The sequence below is a fragment of the Lissotriton helveticus genome, chromosome 1_1 (genome assembly GCF_964261635.1).
Source record: "Lissotriton helveticus chromosome 1_1, aLisHel1.1, whole genome shotgun sequence".
Classification (NCBI taxonomy): Eukaryota; Metazoa; Chordata; class Amphibia; order Caudata; family Salamandridae; genus Lissotriton; species Lissotriton helveticus.
The window spans coordinates 31,817,599-31,844,114 of NC_136057.1; the positions used below are offsets into that span (position 1 = coordinate 31,817,599).

At 48.8% G+C, this 26,516-nt stretch overlaps 1 protein-coding gene across 1 annotated transcript in view; it reads left to right on the forward strand.

Annotated features, from left to right (window-relative positions):
* Nucleotides 1–17,236, forward strand: part of LOC144819490 (transcobalamin-1-like) — an 89,612-nt gene extending 72,376 nt beyond the window's left edge. Inside the window, exons 7-9 of the mRNA XM_078677374.1 lie at nt 7,009–7,198; nt 11,242–11,360; nt 16,456–17,236. Coding sequence (XP_078533500.1) covers nt 7,009–7,198; nt 11,242–11,360; nt 16,456–16,517 — 371 coding nt within the window. The 3' untranslated portion in view covers nt 16,518–17,236. The remainder of the gene's footprint in view (nt 1–7,008; nt 7,199–11,241; nt 11,361–16,455) is intronic.
* The last annotated feature ends 9,280 nt before the right edge of the window (nt 17,237–26,516 follow it).

Consider the following 26,516-nt stretch of genomic DNA (forward strand, 5'->3'; position numbering starts at 1 on the left):
TTTGTATCCTGTAGGCTGCACCAGTGAACTGCTGGTCACACCTGGGCACTGCTTCCTTCACTTGTTCTTTATTGGTGTCTCTTGAGTTTTGCAGGACCTAACAGGGCTCTGCTGACCTCACCACATCTCTGCTGGTCTCACCTTCATTCTGCTAATGTCACATGAGATCTTCTAGTCTCATCTGTGCCTCACTTGGGCTCTGTTGGGCTCACAAGTGCTTTTTCGAGCTAACCTGTCTTCTTCTGGTAGTACCAGGAAGCACCTTAGATTGCCTGATCTCACCTGTGTTCTGCTGGCCTCACATCTGCTCTGTTGCTCTGCCGTTGCTGGACTTGCTGGTGGTGCATGTGCTCCGCTGGTTACATCTGTACCATCTACTGATCACATCTTTGCCATAGAGGTCTCCCTTATGCGATGCTGGTTTCACCTGTACTCCCCTGCTTTCACCGGTGCTATGCTTGGCTGACCTGAGCTCTGCTAGTCTGACCTGTGCTAAGCTGGCCTCACCTGTGCTATGCTGGCCTCACCTTTGCTACGCTGGCCTCACCTGTGCTATGCTGGCCTCACCTGTGCTATGCTGGTCTGACCTGTGCTATGCTGGCCTCACCTGTGCTATGCTGGTCTGACCTGTGCTATGCTGGCCTCACCTGTTGTGCTATGCTGGTCTGACCTGTGCTAAGCTGGCCTCACCTGTGCTATGCTGGCTTCTCTTGTGTGGTCCTGGTCACATATGGGATCTCTGAGAACTGCTGGCCACACCTGGGCCCTGCTTTGTTTACCTTTGCTCTACAGGTCTCTCTTGAGTTCTGCAGGACCTAACAGGGCTCCGCGGATCTCACCTCTTCTCTGCTGATCTCACCTCTCTTCTGCTAGTGTCATCTGAGAATTTCTAGTCTCACCTGTGCTCGGCTAGATGTGCCTGTACTCTGCTGGTTGCACTTGAAATCTACTGATCTGTCCTGTGTTCTGCTGGTTCCATGTGTGCTCTGAGGGTCTCACCTGTGCTCTGTGAGCCTCATCTGAGATGTTATGAGCTCACCTGTGCTGTACTGATCTTTCCCGTACCCTGTGGATCTCACACATTCTTTGCTATTTTCACATTCACTCTGCTGATCTCACACAAGCTCTACTGGCCTCCTCTGTACCCTGCTGGTCTCACACATGCTCTGTTAGTTTCACCTGTGGGTTACTTGCCTCTTTCTTTTGTACTCTGCTGGTGTCACACATGCTCTGCTGGTTTCACGTGTACTCTGCTAATCTCACCTCTGCTGTACTTATTTTCCCTGTACTCTGCTGGTCTCACACATGCTCTGTTAGTTTCACATGTGGGTTACTTGCCTCTTTTGTACTCTGCTGGTGTCACACATGCTCTGTTAGTTTCACCTGTGGGTTACTTGCCTCTTTTGTACTCTGCTGGTCTCACACATGCTCTGTTAGTTTCACCTGTGGGTTACTTGCCTCTTTTGTACTCTGCTGGTCTCACACATGCTCTGTTAGTTTCACATGTGGGTTACTTGCCTCTTTTGTACTCTGCTGGTGTCACACATGCTCTGTTAGTTTCACCTGTGGGTTACTTGCCTCTTTTGTACTCTGCTGGTGTCACACATGCTCTGTTAGTTTCACCTGTGGGTTACTTGCCTCTTTTGTACTCTGCTGGTCTCACACATGCTCTGTTAGTTTCACCTGTGGGTTACTTGCCTCTTTCTTTTGTACTCTGCTGGTGTCACACATGCTCTGCTGGTTTCACGTGTACTCTGCTAATCTCACCTCTGCTGTACTGATTTTCCCTGTACTCTGCTGGTCTCACACATGCTCTGTTAGTTTCACATGTGGGTTACTTGCCTCTTTTGTACTCTGCTGGTCTCACACATGCTCTGTTAGTTTCACATGTGGGTTACTTGCCTCTTTTGTACTCTGCTGGTCTCACACATGCTCTGTTAGTTTCACCTGTGGGTTACTTGCCTCTTTCTTTTGTACTCTGCTGGTGTCACACATGCTCTGCTGGTTTCACGTGTACTCTGCTAATCTCACCTCTGCTGTACTGATTTTCCCTGTACTCTGCTGGTCTCACACATGCTCTGTTAGTTTCACCTGTGGGTTACTTGCCTCTTTTGTACTCTGCTGGTCTCACACATGCTCTGTTAGTTTCACATGTGGGTTACTTGCCTCTTTTGTACTCTGCTGGTGTCACACATGCTCTGTTAGTTTCACCTGTGGGTTACTTGCCTCTTTTGTACTCTGCTGGTGTCACACATGCTCTGTTAGTTTCACCTGTGGGTTACTTGCCTCTTTTGTACTCTGCTGGTCTCACACATGCTCTGTTAGTTTCACCTGTGGGTTACTTGCCTCTTTCTTTTGTACTCTGCTGGTGTCACACATGCTCTGCTGGTTTCACGTGTACTCTGCTAATCTCACCTCTGCTGTACTGATTTTCCCTGTACTCTGCTGGTCTCACACATGCTCTGTTAGTTTCACATGTGGGTTACTTGCCTCTTTTGTACTCTGCTGGTCTCACACATGCTCTGTTAGTTTCACCTGTGGGTTACTTGCCTCTTTTGTACTCTGCTGGTGTCACACATGCTCTGTTAGTTTCACCTGTGGGTTACTTGCCTCTTTTGTACTCTGCTGGTCTCACACATGCTCTGTTAGTTTCACCTGTGGGTTACTTGCCTCTTTTGTACTCTGCTGGTCTCACACATGCTCTGTTAGTTTCACCTGTGGGTTACTTGCCTCCTCTGTACCCTGCTGGTCTCACACATGCTCTGTTAGTTTCACCTGTGGGTTACTTGCCTCTTTCTTTTGTACTCTGCTGGTGTCACACATGCTCTGCTGGTTTCACGTGTACTCTGCTAATCTCACCTCTGCTGTACTGATTTTCCCTGTACTCTGCTGGTCTCACACATGCTCTGTTAGTTTCACATGTGGGTTACTTGCCTCTTTTGTACTCTGCTGGTCTCACACATGCTCTGTTAGTTTCACCTGTGGGTTACTTGCCTCTTTTGTACTCTGCTGGTGTCACACATGCTCTGTTAGTTTCACCTGTGGGTTACTTGCCTCTTTTGTACTCTGCTGGTCTCACACATGCTCTGTTAGTTTCACCTGTGGGTTACTTGCCTCTTTTGTACTCTGCTGGTGTCACACATGCTCTGTTAGTTTCACCTGTGGGTTACTTGCCTCTTTCTTTTGTACTCTGCTGGTGTCACACATGCTCTGCTGGTTTCACGTGTACTCTGCTAATCTCACCTCTGCTGTACTGACTTTCCCTGTACTCTGCTGGTCTCACACATGCTCTGTTAGTTTCACATGCACTCTGCCTATCCCACCTCTACTCTACTGGCTACCTCTGTTGAACTCACATGTGCTCTGTTGATTTCACATGTACTCTGCTGATTTCACCTCTGTTCTACTCACCCCCTCTGTACTCTGCAGGCCTCACACATGGGCTATTGGTTACACTTAGTCATTTGGTATCACATGGGATCTACTTGTCTACCTGTGCCTGCCCTTTTCACATTACCAGACTCCTGCAATGATTGAAATTTGGCCTGGTGCCAGACAGCTTTCATTCTCTTCCTAATTGAGGGCATCCAAAGACTGCAGTCCATACCTCTGCCCAGGTAAAGGTTACCTCGTGTCTGAGGAGCTTGGAGAGGAAGGAAGGAAGGAAGAAGAAAATGATAGGATACTCAGGGCAACTCTAGGAAACCAGGTTATTATTTGAGAGGGTATAAGTACCCACCTCAAGTTATAATCACATTCCTTGTTAGGGTGAACCACTAATGTCACTAATTAAACCTGAGCTCAACCACCTGGTAGTTATTGCACAGAGCAGACATGCTTAGCTTAGAGGCAATGTGTATAATATATGTCTGCAATACTAACCCTGTAAGAAAGTCAAGCTGCAAAAAAAATAATCAAAAAATGAATTATAAAAATTGAGAACACTTTAATACAAATAATGACATAAAAATTACAAAAATCCAATAATGGGATCCGGAGATATGAGTTTTTAAAGCTTTAAGAAGGCATAGCTCCAAGAACCACAAAGTGTCAATTAAAATTCGATAGTCGTTGTATAAAAGAACATAAGTGCAATTTTGCACTGACTGCAATAGAGTGCGGGTCGGATATAATAAACAGGTTCACCTTGGTCAAACATTTTACCTTCTGAATTTAGTCCTTTACGTTCCAATCCACCGCAGGAGCACACTTCTAAAAAAAAAAACAGGACCTCAGGAGATGCACTTAGAGGCTCACTGGGTAGCACACAGAGGCAGAACAGTAGTGTCCACTCCAGGTCCAGTTGCAACTGGTCAGCTGGGCAGTTGCTGCAAAAGTCCTCTTGTAGCTTGTTGTGTCTCTGTAACTCTATCATTAGCACAGTCTTATGATCACTGGAGTCCACTTCTTTGTCCTGTGTACCAGAGGGAGAGTAGGTCTAGGTTTTGTTTTTCTTCTCAGGTCTCAGACAGCAGATCCGGTCCTCGTCTGATCTTCCACAGGTTCAGGAGTATTCTGAAGTCGGTGCTTGAAGGTGTCACATTTATGCCTGGCACAAGCTAGTTGGTTGGAATGATCCCTGAAGATGCCCCAACCAATGGGCATCCCTAATAGGCTAATCCTACCCACTTACGGCATTTTCAAGATGGCCAAAGTCCGTGGCCATGCTATATTTGGGCTCAGGAGACTTTGTGTGCATCCCCAACAAACTCAAAAACAGAAGTCTGATAGAAACACAGCTGGCTTTCAACAATCAGACAGTAAATGCACATGTGGGGGCGATTACGATGTCGGTCGGAAACGCACCAAACAGCATTCGGTTTGTCTGAATACGACTGATTCGGAAACACATCCGCCAACCGATTACCATAGTTGGAAACCGCTTGGTCGTTCCGATTCGGTTCCGATTGGGATCCGTAGAAACCAATTCAGTCAGAACTGAATCGTACAGGTTATTGGACCGCATTTCCAACTGACGCATTACGATGTTGGTTTCAGACAGCCTTTCCGAATCGTCTTGTCTGAAACGAATCGGCTGTCAGAATCCAACTTTGGGGTCCAGTAGCAGGCCCTCCTTCACCTGGAGACCTCTGTTTGGGGCCCATAGGGGTACCCATGGGTCCCCTCTTTCCAACCATGCAAGGTTTTCCATGACCACCACTTCACTTTTTTCAATGGGAGCCTATGTCGGTCGAAAAACAGGCTCTCATTAAAGTCAATGGGAGTCTGAATCCCCAAATCCAATTCGGTTGGAAACCATTATGATACCGAGTCGGTCGGAATGCTTTCTGACCGACATCGTAATGAGGCCCAAAGTGTTTTGGTATTCTGCTTCCCTCCATTGAAGTGTACCCCAAATGTTTTATATAAACTCAGCAGACCTGTCAAGCAGGATGTAATATTCAAGCAAGACTAACACCAAAGAATATGCTCACAGCCCACAGCGGTGGCCACTCTAAATCAGTCCTGGGGCAATACTCCTTCACCAGGACTGCCCCCTCTATTGTCCTGCTAGCCAGCCAGGCACCTCTCCCAGTGGGAGAGGAACTTCTCCAGAATAGACTTTGAGGGACCACAAGGGAGGGTTTGCCCACCATTATAGCCACCACCTTGGTTGTGCACAGGGAGCTCGGCACAGGGAAGAAATGCTAATGTTGGAGGGTCACCCCTAGAACCATTGGCCTCATTGGTTAGGGAGTGGCCTGGAGTTTCTACCACACTTAGGCTGGCACTGGGCATACATGTGGCAAACCCGGTATCCTCTTCAGAACACTGCTGGACCTGTGGAAGACAGAAGAAGGACTGCAACAGCTATGACCTGTGAGGAGAAACCTAAGAGCAAGGCCTGCTCCCACATGTATTGATGACCAAGAAGTTAACTCCAGGAATCAATTGGCTGACCTCCTTTTGTGCTACAGGGTCACAGAAGCTGCAAAAATTGGAGCTTTCCTGAAGAGCCCACCTGACCTGTTTCAACTTGACCTGCTCTGGTCCTGACATCCAAGTGCTGTTCCAGAGTTCCTGGAACCCTTGGCTGGTGTTTTAATGTACTCCTCCTGCCTAAATTGCAAAAGCTGAGACTTAGAAATGTTTTGCAAACTTTTCTTCTGACCACCATCGAACCAAAGCCATCGTCGTTGAATTGTCGGTTAGATGCAACTTGCTGGTTTGCCCTACTGAAGATCTGACATTCTAAGTTAGAATGCATAGGACTTCGCCGAGAGTGACGCTGAGCCGAGGCCAATCTACATGAAGATCGTTCTGGACACGAATGCCAGACTTAGCCCTTCCAGACCTTTCCTGAATTAATTGATGACTGCAACAGGATACTGCTGTTCAGCAACTTGCCATCATTGAACCCTGACTCAGATCTACCTTGCAACTTGCCTTGCTATCTATTTGTTGATGATCACCTTTTTTACAGAAACATTTCTAAGTCCGAAGGTAGTTCTTTGATCTGGACATACCTGGGCCTTGTATCCTACCTCCGTTCCAATCCAGTTGGCCATTGTCCTGGTCTAGAATAACTATTTGCCTGTGGTTGGCGCTTTTTGGAGCGAAAATGTAATTCAAACTTTAAAAATTCATATTTCCGTTACCCCTTATTGCATTTTTGCTATTTTGCTGTCAGTTTGTCAAAGTAAAATATGCCATATGTTAATAAATTGAAGTGAGATTTGTATTGTGTTGTCTTTCAACTTTTCAACTGTTACTACTAAATGCTTTACACATTTTCTTCGGTTACGTCTGTCTGCTCACTGTTATAGCTACCAGGGGTTGAGCTCAGGTTTAACCCTTTTATCTGCTTCGAACGTTCAGCGCCAGTGCTGAACATTCGAAGAAACGGGTGCGGCGCGTCGGCCGTTAGACGTGCGCAGCACCAGGGAGGTAGCTCGCGCGACGTCCAACGGCCGACGGCAGCAGCGAAGGGGTTAAATTACTGAAACTCTCTGCTGAATCTCTTCCACCTCTGATGAGGTTGTTTCTCATCTCATTCTCTCTTGACAGACAACCTGCCAATTGTTTCCACTCCGGCCCCTCCACCCATTTCCAACCACAGCGAGATCACCGTCAACTACCGAATCATTGATGGCGTGAACCACGCCTTCAACATTTCCATCAACGTCACCGTGCCCGAGGGATGCACGCTACTGGATGTCATGGAGAAAGCACAGGAAATGGACCCAAATAATTTCAGGTGGGTGAGGAGCTCTGTTCTTCGCAGATTGACTTTAGTCATAGATTGTCAGGTCGGAGGCAGCGGTTGAGTAGACCTACCAGAATTGTGAAAATGGCGGGGTAAACTGTCTGCAGCAGACATTTTAAGAGTAAAAGCGGTGGTGGTAGAGGTGGCAGTAAATAGGACTGTGTCGTAAATCTCGATTGGAGGTGGGGGAGACTGCCCGCCAACATAAACTTCTTCCCTGTGGCTGATCTTCTGCATGGCTGACGGCTTGACAGCAATCAGATGGCCGCCATATTAAGGTCAGGCTTTGTAGCACTGTTTATTTTTGTTTGCCACCACTATAACAGGAGCAGCAGATGCAAACAGAGAACAATGACCTCCACACGCTGGACGAACACTCTTAGAGTGTCAAGAGCACTTTTATTGTATTTTACAGGAACCAATCCATAACTTGGTGATTTATTTCTGTAAAACAAAAAATACGCCGAATGGCCGGGCAGGCATTACGGGCCCGATTCACAGAACTAACTTAAGACAAAATCCTAAACTTACTACTTTTGGTATCACAGAAGTTAGGATTTTGTCTTAAGTTTGTCTTAAGACAAACTTAAGACAGACTTAAGACAGACTTAAGACAAAATCCTAACTTAAGTCTGTCTTAAGACAAACTTAAGACAAAATCCTAACTTCTGTGAATACAAAAAGTAGTAAGTTTAGGATTTTGTGTTGAGTTAGTTCTGTGAATCGGGCCCTACATTTTTACAGAAAGTCCTTCAGAGTGTTGACATGAGCACATTTAGTGAACATTCAACGCTTGTGAAGCTGGGACGTATACCATTGGTTGACAGGCCCTTATGCCGCTGGTGGAGGCGGGCCCAGGCTGCCGTTTAATTGTCAGCCTCACGTACCAAAGTATAACGGAGACCCTCAGTTCCAATTAGTTCCCACTCACTTCAATCACTGGGGAGGGGTCCTGGTGCAGTCAGACTGCAAACACAAGGCGGATCAGCTCTGGTCACGATGGTAGCCAGGCAAACTTACTCCTGGACTAGCCTACATTTCCAACAGGACTACCAGTTTCTGTGTCACTCCCTGTTTTGAGAAACTACTTCACTTATTCCTCGAAGAGAGGTATTAACTTCTGGCAACAAGTGATTTGATGCAGCAGGACTGCTGATTTCTGCAGATGATTTAGTCTGTCACTTGTTGATTTCTCTTTCAGATATAACTGTTTCTGGGGCATGCTCCCCGAATTCTGCAACACTGTTTTAGAAGGACGCTTCTACCGCGCCTTGGCTGCAAAACTTTGGAATTCTCTTCCTGCTCACATCTGTAGCATTAACAACTACCTGGCATTCCTCAAGGCCATTAAAACACACCTTTTCCATTTGCAATAGGCCCTGCCATCTTTTAGTAGCCATCCAACTTCTGCTAGTTAGCGCTGGGACGCCCCTTTGCTGGGGCAGCTGTGCGCTATACAAAACCTGTAACATAACATAGTTGTGTGACATTGCTGTTAATTTTGGAGAAAACATACAAAAGTATGCATAATTCTTGCAGAGCCCTGCTGGGCACTTACTGAACCTCAGTGATCAGCCCTGCTGATGTATCTGACATGGTCACTGACTGCAGGGGCACGCCCACTGATTCGTCCTAAAGACTCACTAAATCCTCTAGAAGAAGAGGAAGAAAATGTCTCTATTCAGTTAAATAATTAACCATAAAAGATTTAAAACATTATAAAAACACCGTTAAAAACAATAAAATATATACTTGGCTCACAATACAGAATATAAAAAAATCGAGTTGACCTATTCGCAGGTACCAGATAATCCAATATATACAGGTTCCAATAAACACAAAAGACATTCTTTAGGAACACTGGAATCATTATGGCCAGGCACCTCAAACTTTTACCACACTGCTCAAAAAGTACCCCAACAATAGACATATGCGAACATGCTCCAGGATGGAACGGAAAAGCATGGATGGTCTCACTTGGGTGAATTTAGTCTCCTTCAGGACTGAAATCAAATACTTTTTCCTTGGCAAAGTGTAATAACCACAAAACATGACGACATGCAGCAACAACTGCCCCGAGGAACCATCACACAACCATCACACCCACCGTTGCCTAAACGACCACCTGCCACCCATCCTTTAGGAAAACTAACCACTGGGAGGAACGCATTCATCCTAAACATGGATAAAAGATGTTGGTGAGGTTAGCGCCATGAGACTCTTTGGACGTGATATGTACGCGTTACAAATGCCTTTGACTTGACTTGACTTGACTTGAGGTAAGGCTCCCGGGAGCTGACTGCCTGGATCGGGCGATAAGCCTGAACAGGCAGTTTACGAAACTCAGTGTCCTCACGGTTAGCTGATACCTGCATTAGAAAATTTTGTCGGACCCACTGCTAGTCATCTTTAGCGATCCCTTCTGGGTGCGTAAAAAGGTTGGGTCGACCCGGGTCTAAGAATGCAGACTTTATATAATTCTACCATGAGATTATCTTACGGTTGTCTAAGGTAAGACAGTCTTGAATGATCATTCTATTCAATATAGGTTTGCTCTTATACCAGATACAGATCCAACTTAAGAAAAGTTTGAGAAGATCTGAGGTATAACTATTACTAAGTTCCTCATGGACTGTAAATGTGGAGGTACCCGGTGGAGCACCTAGCAGCCGCCCAAGAAACTTGTTTTCGTCCTGTTGTGTCCGGTCACAATCCTGATACCCCCAGATGTCACTACCATTACTAACCAGTGAAACAAGAGTTGCCTTATACACCTGGATCAGGGAACATCCTTTTCAACCCAACTTTTACCACGCAGTGCCTTTACGACGCAAGTATTACAACGCATGTCATTACAACGCATAGCGCTGGGGGCGCTCTAGGATAGGGAATAGATTTAATTTACTATCCAACACCTTCCCTACTATCCACGGGGACTGGAGTTGGAATAGTAAATTAAACTTTTCAATATCCAACACCCCTTAACGCTATGAGTTGTAACAGCATGCGTTGTAAAAACTGCGATGTAAAGGCATGCGTGGTAAAAGCATGCGTTGTAATGTCATACATCCCCTGGATCAGGGTGTTGACATTTTTCCTACCCACCCGTGAACTAAAATCCATTACTGCTCCACACAACCTGGCGAGAGCCGACTTCTTGTAATAATGGGAAGGGCTCCAGGAGGATTTGTCATCACACAGGACGCCCAGGTAATTAAAAAAGTCCACCTGGGCAATTCTGACAAAAATGAATCCTAGATTTAACCGGCTTGACCACCAACCTGATGGTAAAAGAATTTGTGGAGTTTACGGACTGATCCAAGCCCCCCATAAAAGATGTGTAAGAATCTAAGAAGCATTGGAAGCCTAATGCAGTCCTTGAAATAAGGATTGCCCACAAACCCTCCCTGGGATGTTTACTCTGAGCTTCCATTAGTGCTGTTTCCAGACTGTTAATGTAGATGGTAAACAAAAATGGGACCAGAATACAACCTTGTCGTACTCCACGGGTGATAGGAAAGCTCTTCGGACAAACACCCTCATTTGTGAATCAACAAACGTCAACATTTCCCTATGAAGGTCTGCCATAAAAGAAACTAATGCTGGCTCCACCCCCAATGAAAGCAAAAGGGGCCACAGCTTTGATGTGTTCACTGATCAAAAGCTGTGGAAAGGTCCATAAACCCCAAAGACAGTCCCTGTCTTTGCCACAGTGTATTTATGGATCAGTTAATAGATATTCAGACATTGCCCGATGCTACCTAACCCAGGTCCAAGCCGTACTGACTCGCTGGACTCTGTGTACACTACACCCTTTTTTGGTGTAGTAAGTACAGAGCCAGCTTCCTACAGAGATAGCATGAGAGAGAGTGTGTGTGTGTCTCTGAGTGTGTGTGCGCGTGTGTGTGTGTGGTCTGCCACCTCTGTTAGAAGCCAGCCGTCCAGTACCCTCAGTTATGAACAGTGCTGTGCTGGTGGAGGTGCTGTGGGTATCCATGGACTGATAACCATTGCCTCCTAAATTCTCTTTGCAGTTTCGAGGTGGAGCAGACCAGCTGGGGACCTTCGATTGTTTCCATTAATGGACTGGCCGCCAGCAACACTGAGAGGACCTACTGGCAGCTGTTGAGTGGGACCACCCCTCTGAGCCAAGGTAAGCGCCAGCTCTGTGTGGAGCTTCACATGGACCACCCCTCTGGGCCAAGGTAAGTGCCCGCTCTCTGTGGAGTTCCACATGGACCACCCCTCTGGGCCAACGTAAGTGCCAGCTCTCTGTGGACTTCCCCATGGCCCACCCCTCTGAGCCAAGGTAAGTGCCCACTCTCTGTGGAGTTCCACATGGACCACCCCTCTGGGCCAAGGTAAGTGCCCGCTCTCTGTGGAGTTCCACATGGACCACCCCCCTGAGCCAAGGTAAGTGCCCGCTCTCTGTGGAGTTCCACATGGACCACCCCTCTGAGCCAAGGTAAGTGCCCGCTCTCTGTGGAGTTCCACATGGACCATCCCTCTGAGCCAAGGTAAGTGCTAGCTCTCTGTGGAGTTCCACATGGCCCATCCCTCTGGGCCAAGGTAAGTGCCAGCTCTCTGTGGAGTTCCACATGGACCATCCCTCTGAGCCAAGGTAAGTGCCTGCTCTCTGTGGAGTTCCACCTGGACCACCCCTCTGGGCCAAGGTAAGCGCCCGCTCTCTGTGGAGTTCCACATGGACCATCCCTCTGAGCCAAGGTAAGTGCTAGCTCTCTGTGGAGTTCCACATGGCCCATCCCTCTGGGCCAAGGTAAGTGCCAGCTCTCTGTGGAGTTCCACATGGACCATCCCTCTGAGCCAAGGTAAGTGCTAGCTCTCTGTGGAGTTCCACATGGCCCATCCCTCTGGGCCAAGGTAAGTGCCAGCTCTCTGTTGAGTTCCATATGGACCACCCCTCTGAACCAGGGTAAGTGCCCGCTCTCTGTGGAGTTTCACATGGACCATTCATCTGGGCCAAGGTAGGAGCTGTGTGTCTGTACTGAGTGAGTCTACTGCCCTGGAGGTGGAGCTGTGGGCCTTTGAGGATTGAGTGCTACTACTGCGCATGGGATGAGATAGGAGCCGTACGGGTACGGGTACTGAGTGCTACTACACTCTGGATCCAGGTATTAGCCATGTGCATGTGGGTATTGAGGGAGACCACCCTACCAAGTATTGTATGAGCAGTAAGCCTTTAGAGATTGAGTGCTACTATCCCGCATGGGACGAGGTAGGAGCCACACGTGTGTGGGTACTGAGTTGCGACTACCACTCTGGATCCTGGTAGGCGCATGTGGATGTGGGTATCGATGCAGAGCACCCACGTCAAGTCATGTATGAGCCGTGAAACTCTGGGGATTGAAGCTACTGTCCTGCCTGGGACAAAGTAGGTGCCACATGTGTATGGGTACTGAGTGCCCGCCTGCTCTGTTTCTGCGGATGCGGGCGACTTCTGCCAGGGCGAGGTCGGCGGACGTTCCTCTTGGGTACATGGAAGGAGACTCTCTCGTTGAGGTATTTGGGTCCGATGTTGTAGAGGGATTTGTAGGTGTGGGTGAGGAGTTTGAAGATGATCCTCTTCTCGACGGGGAGCCAGTGAAGGTCTCATAGGTGTTGGGTCATGTGTTTATGATGGGGTGTCCCAAGGACGAGTCTGGCTGCTGCGTTTTGGATGGTTTGGAGTTTGTGTAGAAGAGTTCTGTTGATTCCGGCGTATGGGGCGTTGCCGTTGTCCAGTCTGCTGGTTATGAGCGCGTGGGTGACGGTCCTTCTTTACTCGGGGGGAGATCCATTTGAAGGTCTTGCGGAGAGTGCACAGGCAGTTGAAGCTGGTGGAGGCGACGGCGTTGATCTAGCAGTTCATGGAGAGGGAGGAGTCGAGGATGATGCTGAGGTTTTGTGCGTGGTCTGTAGGGGTGGGTGGATTCCCGAGGGCGGAGGGCCACCAGGTGTTGTCCAAGGCGAAGTGGAGGGTTCGAGGGTGAGGACCTCGGTTTTCTCTGAGTTGAGCTTTTGGCAGCTATCTTTCATCCAAGCTGCGACGTCTTTCACTCCTTCATGGAAGCAGAGTCTGGTGTCTTTGGGATTCTTCATGAGTGAGAGGATGAGCTGGGTGTCATCGGCGTAGGATACTATGCTGAGCCCATGCTATCTGACGATGGCGGCGAGGCGTGCCTTGTAGATGTTGAAGAACTTGTGGCTGAGTGATGATCCTTGGGGTATTCCGCAGTTGACATTGGTGGGTTCGGAGAGGAAGGGAGGGAGTCTGATCCTCTGGGTTCTGCCGGAGAGAAAGGATTGGATCCAGTCGAGGGCGGATCCTTGTATCCCCGCATCGTGAAGTCTGGCTGCGAGCGTGCGGTGTGAGACGGTGTCGAAGGTTGCAGAGAGGTCCAGAAGGATGAGGGCCGCAGTGTGTCCCTGATGTGTTAGTATGTGGATGTCGTCAGTGGCGGCGAGGAAGGCGGTCTCAGTGATGTGGTTGCTGCGGAATCCAGACTGGGAGGCATCTAGGATGGAGTTCTCTTCGATGAAATTGGTCAGCTGGGCGTTTACGAGTCTCTCTGGGACTTTGGCCATGAAGGTGAGGAGAGAGATGGGCCAGTAGTTTTTTGGGTTCGTTGGGTCGGCCGTTGGTTTCTTGAGGAGGGGTTTGACCTCTGCCCGCTTCCAGTCTGGATCTAGGTATGGGCTATAGTCTTGTAGGTAATGATGGGGGGGGGCACAGCTCTGGCTGGGGAAGCTGTGCACTTCCAGCAGCGGATTTGAAGCTGACTACTCCTTCAGACCTATGTAAAAATGGGGTGTCTGTAGGAATTGAGGGAACACTGCTCTGGAACCATGCAGGTGCTGTGCGCCTTGGGGTAATCGGTAAGTCCGCCCTTCTGGTTCCAGGTAGGAGCAGTGTGTTTGTGTGTGCTAAATGAAACTACACCTCTGGAACCAGGAAAGAGGTGTAAGACTGTAGATAACCAGTAGGAAGAGGGGGAAGAGGGAGCTGCAAAAAAAGGAGGGAATGAAGTTCGAAAGGTGGAGAAGGTTGAGCAGGCTGAGAGATGGAAGGGAAATGTGTAGAGACAAATAAGAGAACACAGTGTATGAAATCAGGCAAATATTGAATGCTCCATTTCTAGCTTATTCCAGATCCTCTTCTCAGTTTTCCTCCAAACCTCCCTAACACTCTCTAAGGTGGACTCTTTGTACAACACTTGTGTGCTCTTTGGCAAGTAAAGTAGGCCCTGTTCCAAAGACTGAAATATGCTGTGTCACGTAAACAGGGTGGCGTCTGGTGCAGCTGTGCAATGACCAGAGCTGTGTTAAAGGCGTGTTCTTCTAATCAGCAGAATTTATGGGATTATCTGCCGATGATGTGGAGGAAGGCACAATTGGGATGGGCGCGCCCTGTGCATAGGCCCAGTTCTGCTGCAATGTAGTTGACATAAGCAAGGAAGACACTACATATGACCTGGTAACAATACCAGGCGACAGCGCCTGCTTTACCGCTGTCCACGTCCCACTTACCGCTTCGTGTCTTGAGACAGAGCTACCCCACAGGTCTATTCCCTACAAGAAGTTAGGCCACCACCTGTCGTTGGTGTTGCCTTTCTTCTACTGAGTACATGAAAACCAGCAGGACCCACCTAGAATATCCACCCTGTCTTCACAGTGCACTCATGCTCGGGTGACTCTACCCTCCATATTTTCAAAAATTGGCGCCATTTTTCAGCCTTCAATCTTAGTATCAGATTATACAACACCAACGCTCTCAAGGTGTGTCATGTGATGTGCTTGAAGGGAAAGATGATATGTAGCAGAAAAATATGATTGGAAGGTCAAACAAAATCTATTGTAGTCCACAGCCAATCAATCAATCAATTAGTTGATTTGTCAAGCACTACTGTTCACCTGTGAGGGTATCCGGACGCTAGATCTCCACAGTGCAACTTCCTTCTAAAGTGTCTTTTACTCACTGAGTTACTCTTGCAGCATCTCAGATAAACTCACACATCTTTTCAGTGTTGCTCAGCAGACCAAGTTGTTTATGGTACACAACAATCATGTTCCGCTTAGTCTCCAGCCATAACTTGCCAAAACCATCTTCATCTCATTCCTAAACTATCTCCATCACATTCCCAAACTATCACCATCACGTTCCCAAAATTCATCACATTCCCAAACTATCTCCATCACTTTCCCAATCTCCATTTAATTTCCAAACTATTTCCATCACGTTCTCAAACTTCAACATATTTCCAAACTATCTCCATCACATCCCGAAACTTTCTTCATCACATTCCCAAACTATCTCCATCACTTTCCCAATCTCCATCGCATTTCCAAACTATTTCCATCACGTTCCCAAACTTCAACATATTTCCAAATTATCTCCATCACGTTCCCAAACTTCAACATATTTCCAAACTATCTCCATCACATTCCCAAACTTTCTCCATCACATTCCCAAACTATCACCATCACGTTCCCAAACTTCATCACATTCCCAAACTATCTCCATCACTTTCCCAATCTCCATCGCATTTCCAAACTATTTCCATCACGTTTCCAAACTTCAACATATTTCCAAACTATCTCCGTCACATTCCCAAACTTTCTCCATCACATTCCCAAACTATCACCATTACGTTCCCAAACTTCATCACATTCCCAAACTATCTCCATCACTTTCCCAATCTCCATCGCATTTCCAAACTATTTCCATCACGTTCCCAAACTTCAACATATTTCCAAACTACCTCTATCGCATTCCCAAATCATCTCCATCACATTCCCAACCTTCCTCACATTCCCAAACAATCTCCATCACATTTCCAAACACTTCAATCGCACGCCCAATCTGTTAAAACAAACACTGTGCCATAAACAGGTGAACGTGGCCGCCAAAGTGAGCTTTGATTCTTCAGTTATTAGCGGCGGGTTTGTGAAATATGCAGGTAGGCGCTACATCATCACAGACAATCTGATTTGTTCCAAACATGGACACTCGTCTGCTTTTCCTGGAAAGTCTCCTCCCTGGAAGTCTGGCAGCCTGAAACCAATACATGTCCTAGATGGGTCTTTCCTGGTTGTAAGTGAGTGTGTGTTTTTAATCTGGCCTCATCCTGGCACTGGCAGCTGCCCCAGGGAGGGTGGGGGCACGGCGTGGGGGCAGGTGGGGAGACAGGGCTGGAGAGGTAAGAGAGAAGGCGCCCCTTTACAAGCTGTCCTTTTTCTTTGTCCTCCAGGAGCCGGGGACTACAAGCCTTCAGACGGAGAACATCTTGTGGCCAACCTGACCACCTGGTAGAGCGGGGACCCACCTGCAGCAGCCCTGGCCCCGCCTCACAAGATACCCTCTTAAGGATGCCCACGGCTGCCTGTCCTCCTCGCGTGACACCCTCTTAAGGATGCCCATGGATGCCTGGCCCCTGTGATTGCAAGGGTGGCCAAGTCTAATGTGGAGGGTGAGGTGCATCATCAGAGAAGGATTTACTCTCTCAGAGATGGCTACTGTGCTTCATGCAGCTTCCTGCGGCTTGGAGGCGCTACATGTGTTTGTTTACATCTGCATTAACTCTGATCCCCAAACTTCCACCCTCTCCTCACCCTCTGTCATGCGTCTTTGCTTTCTTTTCTTACAGACCCAAAGCTCTAATTTCACAATGCCCCTTCCCTCACTTAGTTCTCCTTTTTGCATCATTTGATAAACTCCATTCTTACACCTTCCTTTTCGCATCTCCCTCTCTTAGCCTCTCCATCGCTAGCTCTTTCACCTTACCTTGCTCTCTCTCAATTCCCTTACCATACACCCCTCCCATCATACGTCACTTCCTTCCTGTTCCCATCTCCCGCCCCCCCTCTCTCTCACTTCCCTCCTCCCACAACCCCATACCTCCCCCGCTTGCTTCTCTTCCTAACTTCCTTACCTGGCCCTCCTATGGTCCTCCCCCTCTCCCTCTTTTCTTCTACCTCTCATTGGGTCAGATGTCCTCAGAGTGCTTCCATTCACGTTTCTAGCTCTTTAAATAAATTACAATAAAATATGATGTCTTTTTCGTCAGATCCAGCCTACGTGTGAATTTTCCTACAATGTAAAGGGCTGAAGTTCTAAGGATCAATCTTTTTATTTGGGTTAATGTTATTTTATATTGCAATAAATTATACTGAGATGTCCTTCAACAGACCGGCCACTCAATCTCAGCTGCATCTAATTTCTTATTATCTGGATAAAATGAAGAAGTCAGAAGTCATCATTTTTTTATTTGCGTAGTTAATTAAAACGATTGCAACACAGGTATCAAAAATTCTTAAAACATCCTTATAAAACACTTATAATAGGTCATAAAATAGAAAATTCATTATGAAGAACCTCAGCAAAGCTGAATAGAGTGCATACCTTTTTTCATTATCTGTAGTCCTGGTCTCTGTGTTAGGAAGCTCTAGTCCTGTTCAGCCGGTTACTGTGATTGCCCCATGGGCTCGGCTTGCTCAACGATGTGGCACTTGTGCTAGACGTTCATGTTCAGTAAGATGACAGTCAGTGACCATCTGTTGATTGGCCTGCTTCTGTAGTATTCTCTGCCAGTTTTGGCATTCTCTGTTTGGCCACTCTCGAGAATTTCACAAATCTGCAGTTTAGTTGCGTATTTGATGGATTAAAACAGGCAAGCACCGCTTGCCTTCTAGTGCCAATCCCTCTTTGCTTAAATTGGTCTTTGAGAAGCGATTGACGGGCGTGTTGCAAGTCTTCACATAAGCAGATTACGTGAAGGATGTCCCCGTTGCTGGAGTTACATAGCCTGCAGGTCTCGTTGCCATCCTTCCACAGCCATGGTGGTAAGTGCCGCGGGCATGGCAGAATCCCTAGTCTGTACTTTAAAAAGCTAATTTTTATGGCTCTGGGGTACCCCTGATTAAAGTATGTTTGTGGCATTAGTGATTTGTAGGAGTTTAGAGTCATCCCTGCATGGATAAAATGAAGAGCCACCCAAGAGTCTACAGTAACTTTGACGACGAGATGGATCTCGTCCACAGCATCCAGAGATCTGGACCAGCTGGACATTGGGCTAGGTGTATCATGCACTGTTCTTGTCGTAAACGGCCCAATTCGCATTGTGACCGGAAAAATGCTTTTTGACATGTTTCAATCCCAAATTGCCTCTGGTAACCTGTTACCTAATCGCAGTAAAGGATTAGTGTTGAGTTAGTATAGTGAAATATGAAAGTAATTTGAGCGGTGGATAGGTTAGTCAGTTATTTGGATTCCGAAGGATAGCAGAGGGATAGAAGAGGAAAAAAAGGTTTGCATTTATATGGTGCATTCATGTACCTATTATTAGTTGGGGGGAGAAATGATGGTGTAGAAAGTGACCAATTTTCTGATGCCACGTGCTCACCTAGGTGTTAATGATCAAGGGCCAGATGTAGGTAATTCTATTTTACCGGCTCATAAATACCGAATTTTACCGATTCGGTATTTATGAATCGGTAAAATAGAAGGAGGGGGATTTAGGTAAATTCGGTAATTGAATTACCAAATCTGTATTTACCGAATCGATAATTACCGATTCGGTAATGCCCATTGATTCCTATGGGCATTGAAGCCCATAGGAATCAATGGGCATTACCAAATCGGTATTTACCATACCGATGCAAGCAAGGGTGCAGGGGGTGTCACTTTGACACCCTCTAGCACCCCAAATACAGGCATGTGTGCCATGTGGCACACAGACATGCCCTAAGGGCATGTCTGTCTGTCACATGGCATAGGTGTGCATGCACACATGTGCTTTCACACCTGGATTCGGTATTTTACCACCCAATTGGATTGGGTGGTAAAATACCGAATCTGAAAGGCCTTTGGGACTCAGAAGAGTCCCACCTACATTTCGAAGTTACAGAATCGGTAAAAATACCGATTCTGTATTTTACCGATTCGGTAAATTTACCGATTCGGTAAATTTACCGAATCGGTAAAATTGGCCCCCTACATCCCAAATACCCATTTACCGGTCGGTAACGGCCGAAATCGGCCGTTACCGGTCGGTAAGTGGCCACCTACATCTGGCCCTTAGAGAGAAATCCACACTTATCAAGGCATACATTTCTCGCATACAAAACATACCACCGAGATGAATCTTCATCCTCAAACATCTAAGTATTTTAGGATGACAACCTATATGACATTTGTAATTCTCCCCAAGGAAACCATCTTCAAAACAACATGGGAATGCCCATATCCTGAATACTGAGGGCGTCATTTATGAAAAGTGACGCATCGCTGCGTGAAAACAGCGATGCGTCACTTTTCACTGCGCCCTCCTTGCGACACCAATGATGCGTCATATTCAGTGTATGACGCATCATGTCGCAAGGAGTTACAGATACGTCAGTATTTCTGATGTATCTGTAAGTGCAAAAGTGACGCATTGCTGGAGTGTGTCACAAAAGTGACGCAACTCCAGCAATGCGTCCTTTCACATGGGGCAAGCCCCATGTGAAAGGGCCTGCGTCAGTCTTACGCCTGCTGGAGGAAGGCGTAAGAAATTGACGCATTTGTGTCCTAGAAGCGGCGCAGTGAAATATTATAGATTCCACTGCGTCACTTCCATGACCCTTTCTTGCGTCTGAACGCCTCCCTTGCATACATTATACCTGGCGCAGGTATAATGTAGTGTAGTGGTTTGCAAAGTGACGCATCTACCTAGATGCGTCACTTTGTAAATATGGTGTAACAGGGCACATTTTTTACGCTGCTGGTGCGTCACAAAAAGTGACGCACCGGCGGCGTAAAAGTGACGCACGGCATCATAAACGAGGCCCTAAATGTCTGGAAGAGACAGTGCAAGCGCTGCCTAGGCGTGACCAAAAAAGCACCTGCCTCTCCTTCCATAATTAAAAGCTGCCACCTGTGCCAGTCCCTCTCAGCCAGTAAGAGAACAGCAGTCACTCTCAAAAGTCAGGGTCAACATTGGGAGCCCCTCTTGAGCTCGGAGCCATGCTCTGGGATTTCAAGCTATTAAACTGGACACATCAGAAAACATACAAAACTGTCCTGTTCAGTGAGACAAAAATCCCATACCTTGAGATATGTGCTGTGACTTTTCCGTACAAAAGGGGGTGGTGATGGACGGAGCATCTGAACCAATCAAACACTCACACCCAGTCAAAAGATCTGGGTTTAATCCATCACCGTTCTTTAGCCCACTCTGCCACCCCAGTTCAGACATGGCCATATGCAACTCAGTCTGACCCTGTGCCTCATGGGAACAGTCCAGCCCGAACTGCCAAGCCATGCCTTCCCTGGACCGGAAACAAGCTTCCGAGGACCGGTTTCTGGCATTACAACCGTCTTCAGCCCGGCTTGCTTGAATCCAGTGGTAAAGTGAGCAAGGGACTCACGTCTGAGCATACCCTGCCACACTTATGGCGAACAAAGCGGTACAAACATAGAGGAAGGGGAAAGGCAGAAACAGAGGAGAACAGAGGGCGAAGGAACTCAGCAGAGGAGGCTGACAACAGGTGAAAGGGAAAGGGCGGAAGGGGAAGTGCCGGACAGGAAGAAGCAGGGAGAGCAGAGCTGGGCAGATGTAGAAGAAAGACCAGCAGTGCTTAATTTGTTTTAAAAATATACATCATGTTGTCCAAGTCATTTCATTGGAGATGCTACAGCTCGTACACCCTGTCAGAGCTGCCAGACCCTGAGCCACCATTACCTACTGAGCATCGCATTACAACAAACGGGGCCATTTGAATTATTGCATGCCGCCCAAGCTGTACGACTGTGGTATTCTTATTTTAATGTATGTTAAAGATTTAAAGGCTCTGCTGATGTGGTAAACTGATTAATAGACAGCGCCGCCATGTGGTGGATTGTCGAAAATAAGGGTTGGTGTTGACAAATAAGTGCCGGTGCCGAGCATCGTTAAACACCGGTGCAAATTAAGCACTGGAACCAGGGCAGGAAACAATCAGGCAGAGGGAGAGGAGTGGAGAAAAGCTCGGGGAGCAAGACAGGAGAAGAGGGGGCTGAGGACAGGGCAACGGCGGGGCAGGTGGGGAGGGCTCTTAGGGGCAGTTTAGCAGGTGAGAGGAGAGAGGAGAGTGGACGGACATGGTAGCTGTGGGGAAGGAGAGGAAAGCAGAGAGGCAGTATTTGGAGGTATTTTGACGGTGGAGCAGGACAGCAGGAATAACGCCTCAGACAAGAGTCGGAGAGCAGCAGAAGAGGGGGTGGGGCAAAAAATATGAGGTGGTAAGGTAGGGAAGGAGAGAGCTGAGGAGGCGGAAAGGATGGGGAAATGAGGAGGGGAGTATGAAGTAGGGGGATCAATGGAACACGGCCACTATTGAAGTAGGTTCAGGCAAGAGGGAATAACAGAGCAGGGACACCTCACAAACCTCACACATCTGAGAGGGAATGACAGAGCTGGAATACCTCACACATCTGAGAGAGAATGACAGAGCTGGGACACCTCACACATCTGAGAGGGAAGGACAGAGCTGGCACACCTCACACATCTGAGAGGGAATGACAGAGCTGGGACACCTCACACATCTGAGAGGGAAGGACAGAGCTGGGACACCTCGGAATGACAGAGCTGGGACACCTCACACATCTGAGAGGGAATGACAGAGCTGGAACACCTCACACATCTGAGAGGGAAGGACAGAGCTGGGACACCTCACACATCTGAGAGGGAATGACAGAGCTGGGACAACTTGCACATCTGAGAGGGAAGGACAGAGCTGAGACACCTCACACATCTGAGAGGGAAGGACAGAGCTGAGACACCTCACACATCTGAGAGGGAATGACAGAGCTGGGACACCTCACACATCTGAGAGGGAATGACAGAGCTGGGACACCTCACACATCTGAGAGGGAAGGACAGAGCTGGGACACCTAACACATCTGAGAGGGAATGACACAGCTGGGACACCTCGCACATCTGAGAGGGAATGACACAGCTGGGACACCTCACACATCTGAGAGGGAATGACAGAGCTGGGACACCTCACACATCTGAGAGGGAATGACAGAGCTGGGACACCTCACACATCTGAGAGGGAATGACAGAGCTGGGACACCTCACACATCTGAGAGGGAATGCCAGAGCTGGGACACCTCACACATCTGAGAGGGAAGGACAGAGCTGAGACACCTCACACATCTGAAAGGGAATGGCAGAGATGGGCCACCTCACACATCTGAGAGGGAATGACAGAGCTGGGCCACCTCACACATCTGAGAGGGAATGACACAGCTGGGACACCTCGCACATCTGAGAGGGAATGACACAGCTGGGACACCTCACACATCTGAGAGGGAAGGACAGAGCTGAGACACCTCACACATCTGAGAGGGAATGACACAGCTGGGACACCTCACACATCTGAGAGGGAATGACAGAGCTGGGACACCTCACACATCTGAGAGGGAATGACAGAGCTGGGACACCTCACACATCTGAGAGGGAATGACAGAGCTGGGACACCTCACACATCTGAGAGGGAATGACAGAGCTGGGACACCTCACACATCTGAGAGGGAAGGACAGAGCTGGGACACCTCACACATCTGAGAGGGAATGACAGAGCTGGGACACCTCACACATCTGAGAGGGAATGACAGAGCTGGGACACCTCACACATCTGAGAGGGAATGACAGAGCTGGGACACCTCACACATCTGAGAGGGAATGACAGAGCTGGGACACCTCACACATCTGAGAGGGAATGACAGAGCTGGGACACCTCGCACATCTGAGAGGGAAGGACAGAGCTGGGACACCTCACACATCTGAGAGGGAATGACAGAGCTGGGACAACTTGCACATCTGAGAGGGAATGACCGAGCTGGGACACCTCACACATCTGAGAGGGAAGGACAGAGCTGGGACACCTTGCACATCTGAGAGGGAATGACAGAGCTGGGACACCTCACACATCTGAGAGGGAAGGACAGAGCTGGGACACCTCGGACATCTGAGAGGGAATGACAGAGCTGGGACACCTCGGACATCTGAGAGGGAATGACACAGCTGGGACACCTTGCACACCTGAGAGGGAATGACAGAGCTGGGACACCTCACACATCTGATAGGGAATGACACAGCTAGTACACCTCACACATCTGAGAGGGAAGGACAGAGCTGGAACACCTCGCACATCTGAGAGGGAAGGACAGAGCTGGGACACCTCGCACATCTGAGAGGGAATGACAGAGCTGGGACACCTCACACATCTGAGAGGGAATGACAGAGCTGGGACACCTCGCACATCTGAGAGGGAATGACAGAGCTAGGACACCTCACACATCTGTGAGGGAATGACAGAGCTGGGACACCTCACACATCTGAGAGGGAATGACAGAGCTGGGACACCTCACACATCTGAGAGGGAATGACAGAGCTGGGACACCTCACACATCTGAGAGGGAATGACAGAGCTGGGACACCTCACACATCTGAGAGGGAATGACAGAGCTGGGACACCTCACACATCTGAGAGGGAATGACAGAGCTGGGACACCTCACACATCTGAGAGGGAATGACAGAGCTGGGACACCTCACACATCTGAGAGGGAATGACAGAGCTGGGACACCTCACACATCTGAGAGGGAATGACAGAGCTGGGACACCTCACACATCTGAGAGGGAAGGACAGAGCTGGGACAACTCACACATCTAAGAGGGAATGGCAGAGCTGGGATAACTCGCACATCTGAGAGGGAATGACAGAGCTGGGACACCTCGCACATCTGAGAGGGAATGGCAGAGTTGGGACACCTCACAAATCTAAGAGGGAATGACAGAGCTGGGACACCTCACACATCTGAGAGGGAAGGACAGAGCTCGGACACCTCACACATCTGAGAGGGAATGACAGAGTTGGGACACCTCGCACATCTGAGAGGGAATGACAGAGCTGGGATAACTCGCACATCTGAGAGGGAATGGCAGAGTTGGGACACCTCACAAATCTAAGAGGGAATGACAGAGCTGGGACACCTCACACATCTGAGAGGGAATGACAGAGTTGGGACACCTCGCACATCTGAGAGGAAATGACAGAGCTGGGACACCTCGCACATCTGAGAGGGAATGACAGAGCTGGGACACCTCGCACATCTGAGAGGGAATGGCAGAGTTGGGACACCTCACAAATCTAAGAGGGAATGACAGAGCTGGGACACCTCGCACATCTGAGAGGGAAGGACAGAGCTCGGACACCTCACACATCTGAGAGGGAATGACAGAGTTGGGACACCTCGCACATCTGAGAGGGAATGACAGAGCTGGGACACCTCACACATCTGAGAGGGAAGGACAGAGCTGGGAGTCCTCGCACATCTGAGAGGGAAGGACAGAGCTGGGACACCTCACACATCTGAGAGGGAAGGACAGAGCTGGGACACCTCGCACATCTGAGAGGGAATGACAGAGCTGGGACACCTCACACATCTGAGAGGGAATGACACAGCTGGGACACCTCACACATCTGAGAGGGAATGACAGAGCTGGGACACCTCACACATCTGAGAGGGAATGACACAGCTGGGACACCTCACACATCTGCGAGGGAATGACAGAGCTGGGACACCTCACACATCTGAGAGGGAATGACAGAGCTGGGACACCTCACAAATCTGAGAGGGAATGACAGAGCTGGGACACCTCACACATCTGAGAGGGAAGGACAGAGCTGGGACAACTCACACATCTGAGAGGGAAGGACAGAGCTGGGACACCTCACACATCTGAGAGGGAATGACAGAGCTGGGACAACTTGCACATCTGAGAGGGAAGGACAGAGCTGAGACACCTCACACATCTGAGAGGGAAGGACAGAGCTGAGACACCTCACACATCTGAGAGGGAATGACAGAGCTGGGACACCTCACACATCTGAGAGGGAAGGACAGAGCTGAGACACCTCACACATCTGAGAGGGAATGACAGAGCTGGGACACCTCACACATCTGAGAGGGAATGACACAGCTGGGACACCTCGCACATCTGAGAGGGAAGGACAGAGCTGGGACACCTCACACATCTGAGAGGGAAGGACAGAGCTGGGACACCTCACACATCTGAGAGGGAATGACAGAGCTGGGACACCTCACACATCTGAGAGGGAATGACACAGCTGGGACACCTCACACATCTGAGAGGGAATGACAGAGCTGGGACACCTCACACATCTGAGAGGGAATGACACAGCTGGGACACCTCGCACATCTGAGAGGGAAGGACAGAGCTGGGACACCTCACACATCTGAGAGGGAATGGCCGAGCTGGGACACCTCACACATCTGAGAGGGAATGACACAGCTGGGACACCTCACACATCTGAGAGGGAATGACAGAGCTGGGACACCTCACACATCTGAGAGGGAATGACACAGCTGGGACACCTCACACATCTGAGAGGGAATGACAGAGCTGGGACACCTCACACATCTGAGAGGGAATGACACAGCTGGGACACCTCGCACATCTGAGAGAGAAGGACAGAGCTGGGACACCTCACACATCTGAGAGGGAATGGCCGAGCTGGGACACCTCCCACATCTGAGAGGGAATGACAGAGCTGGGACACCTCACACATCTGAGAGGGAATGACACAGCTGGGACACCTCACACATCTGAGAGGGAATGACAGAGCTGGGACACCTCACACATCTGAGAGGGAATGACAGAGCTGGGACACCTCACACATCTGAGAGGGAAGGACAGAGCTGGGACACCTCATACATCTGAGAGGGAATGACAGAGCTGGGACACCTCACACATCTGAGAGGGAATGACAGAGCTGGGACACCTTGCACATCTGAGAGGGAAGGACAGAGCTGGGACACCTCACACATCTGAGAGGGAAGGACAGAGCTGGGACACCTCGGACATCTGAGAGGGAATGACAGAGCTGGGACACCTCGGACATCTGAGAGGGAATGACACAGCTGGGACACCTCACACATCTGAGAGGGAATGACAGAGCTGGGACACCTCACACATCTGATAGGGAATGACACAGCTAGTACACCTCACACATCTGAGAGGGAAGGACAGAGCTGGGACAACTCACACATCTGAGAGGGAATGCCAGAGTTGGGACACCTCACACATCTGAGAGGGAATGACAGAGCTGGGACACCTCACACATCTGAGAGGGAATGACAGAGCTGGGACACCTCACACATCTGAGAGGGAATGACAGAGCTGGGACACCTCACACATCTGAGAGGGAAGGACAGAGCTGGGACACCTCACACATCTGAGAGGGAAGGACAGAGCTGGGAC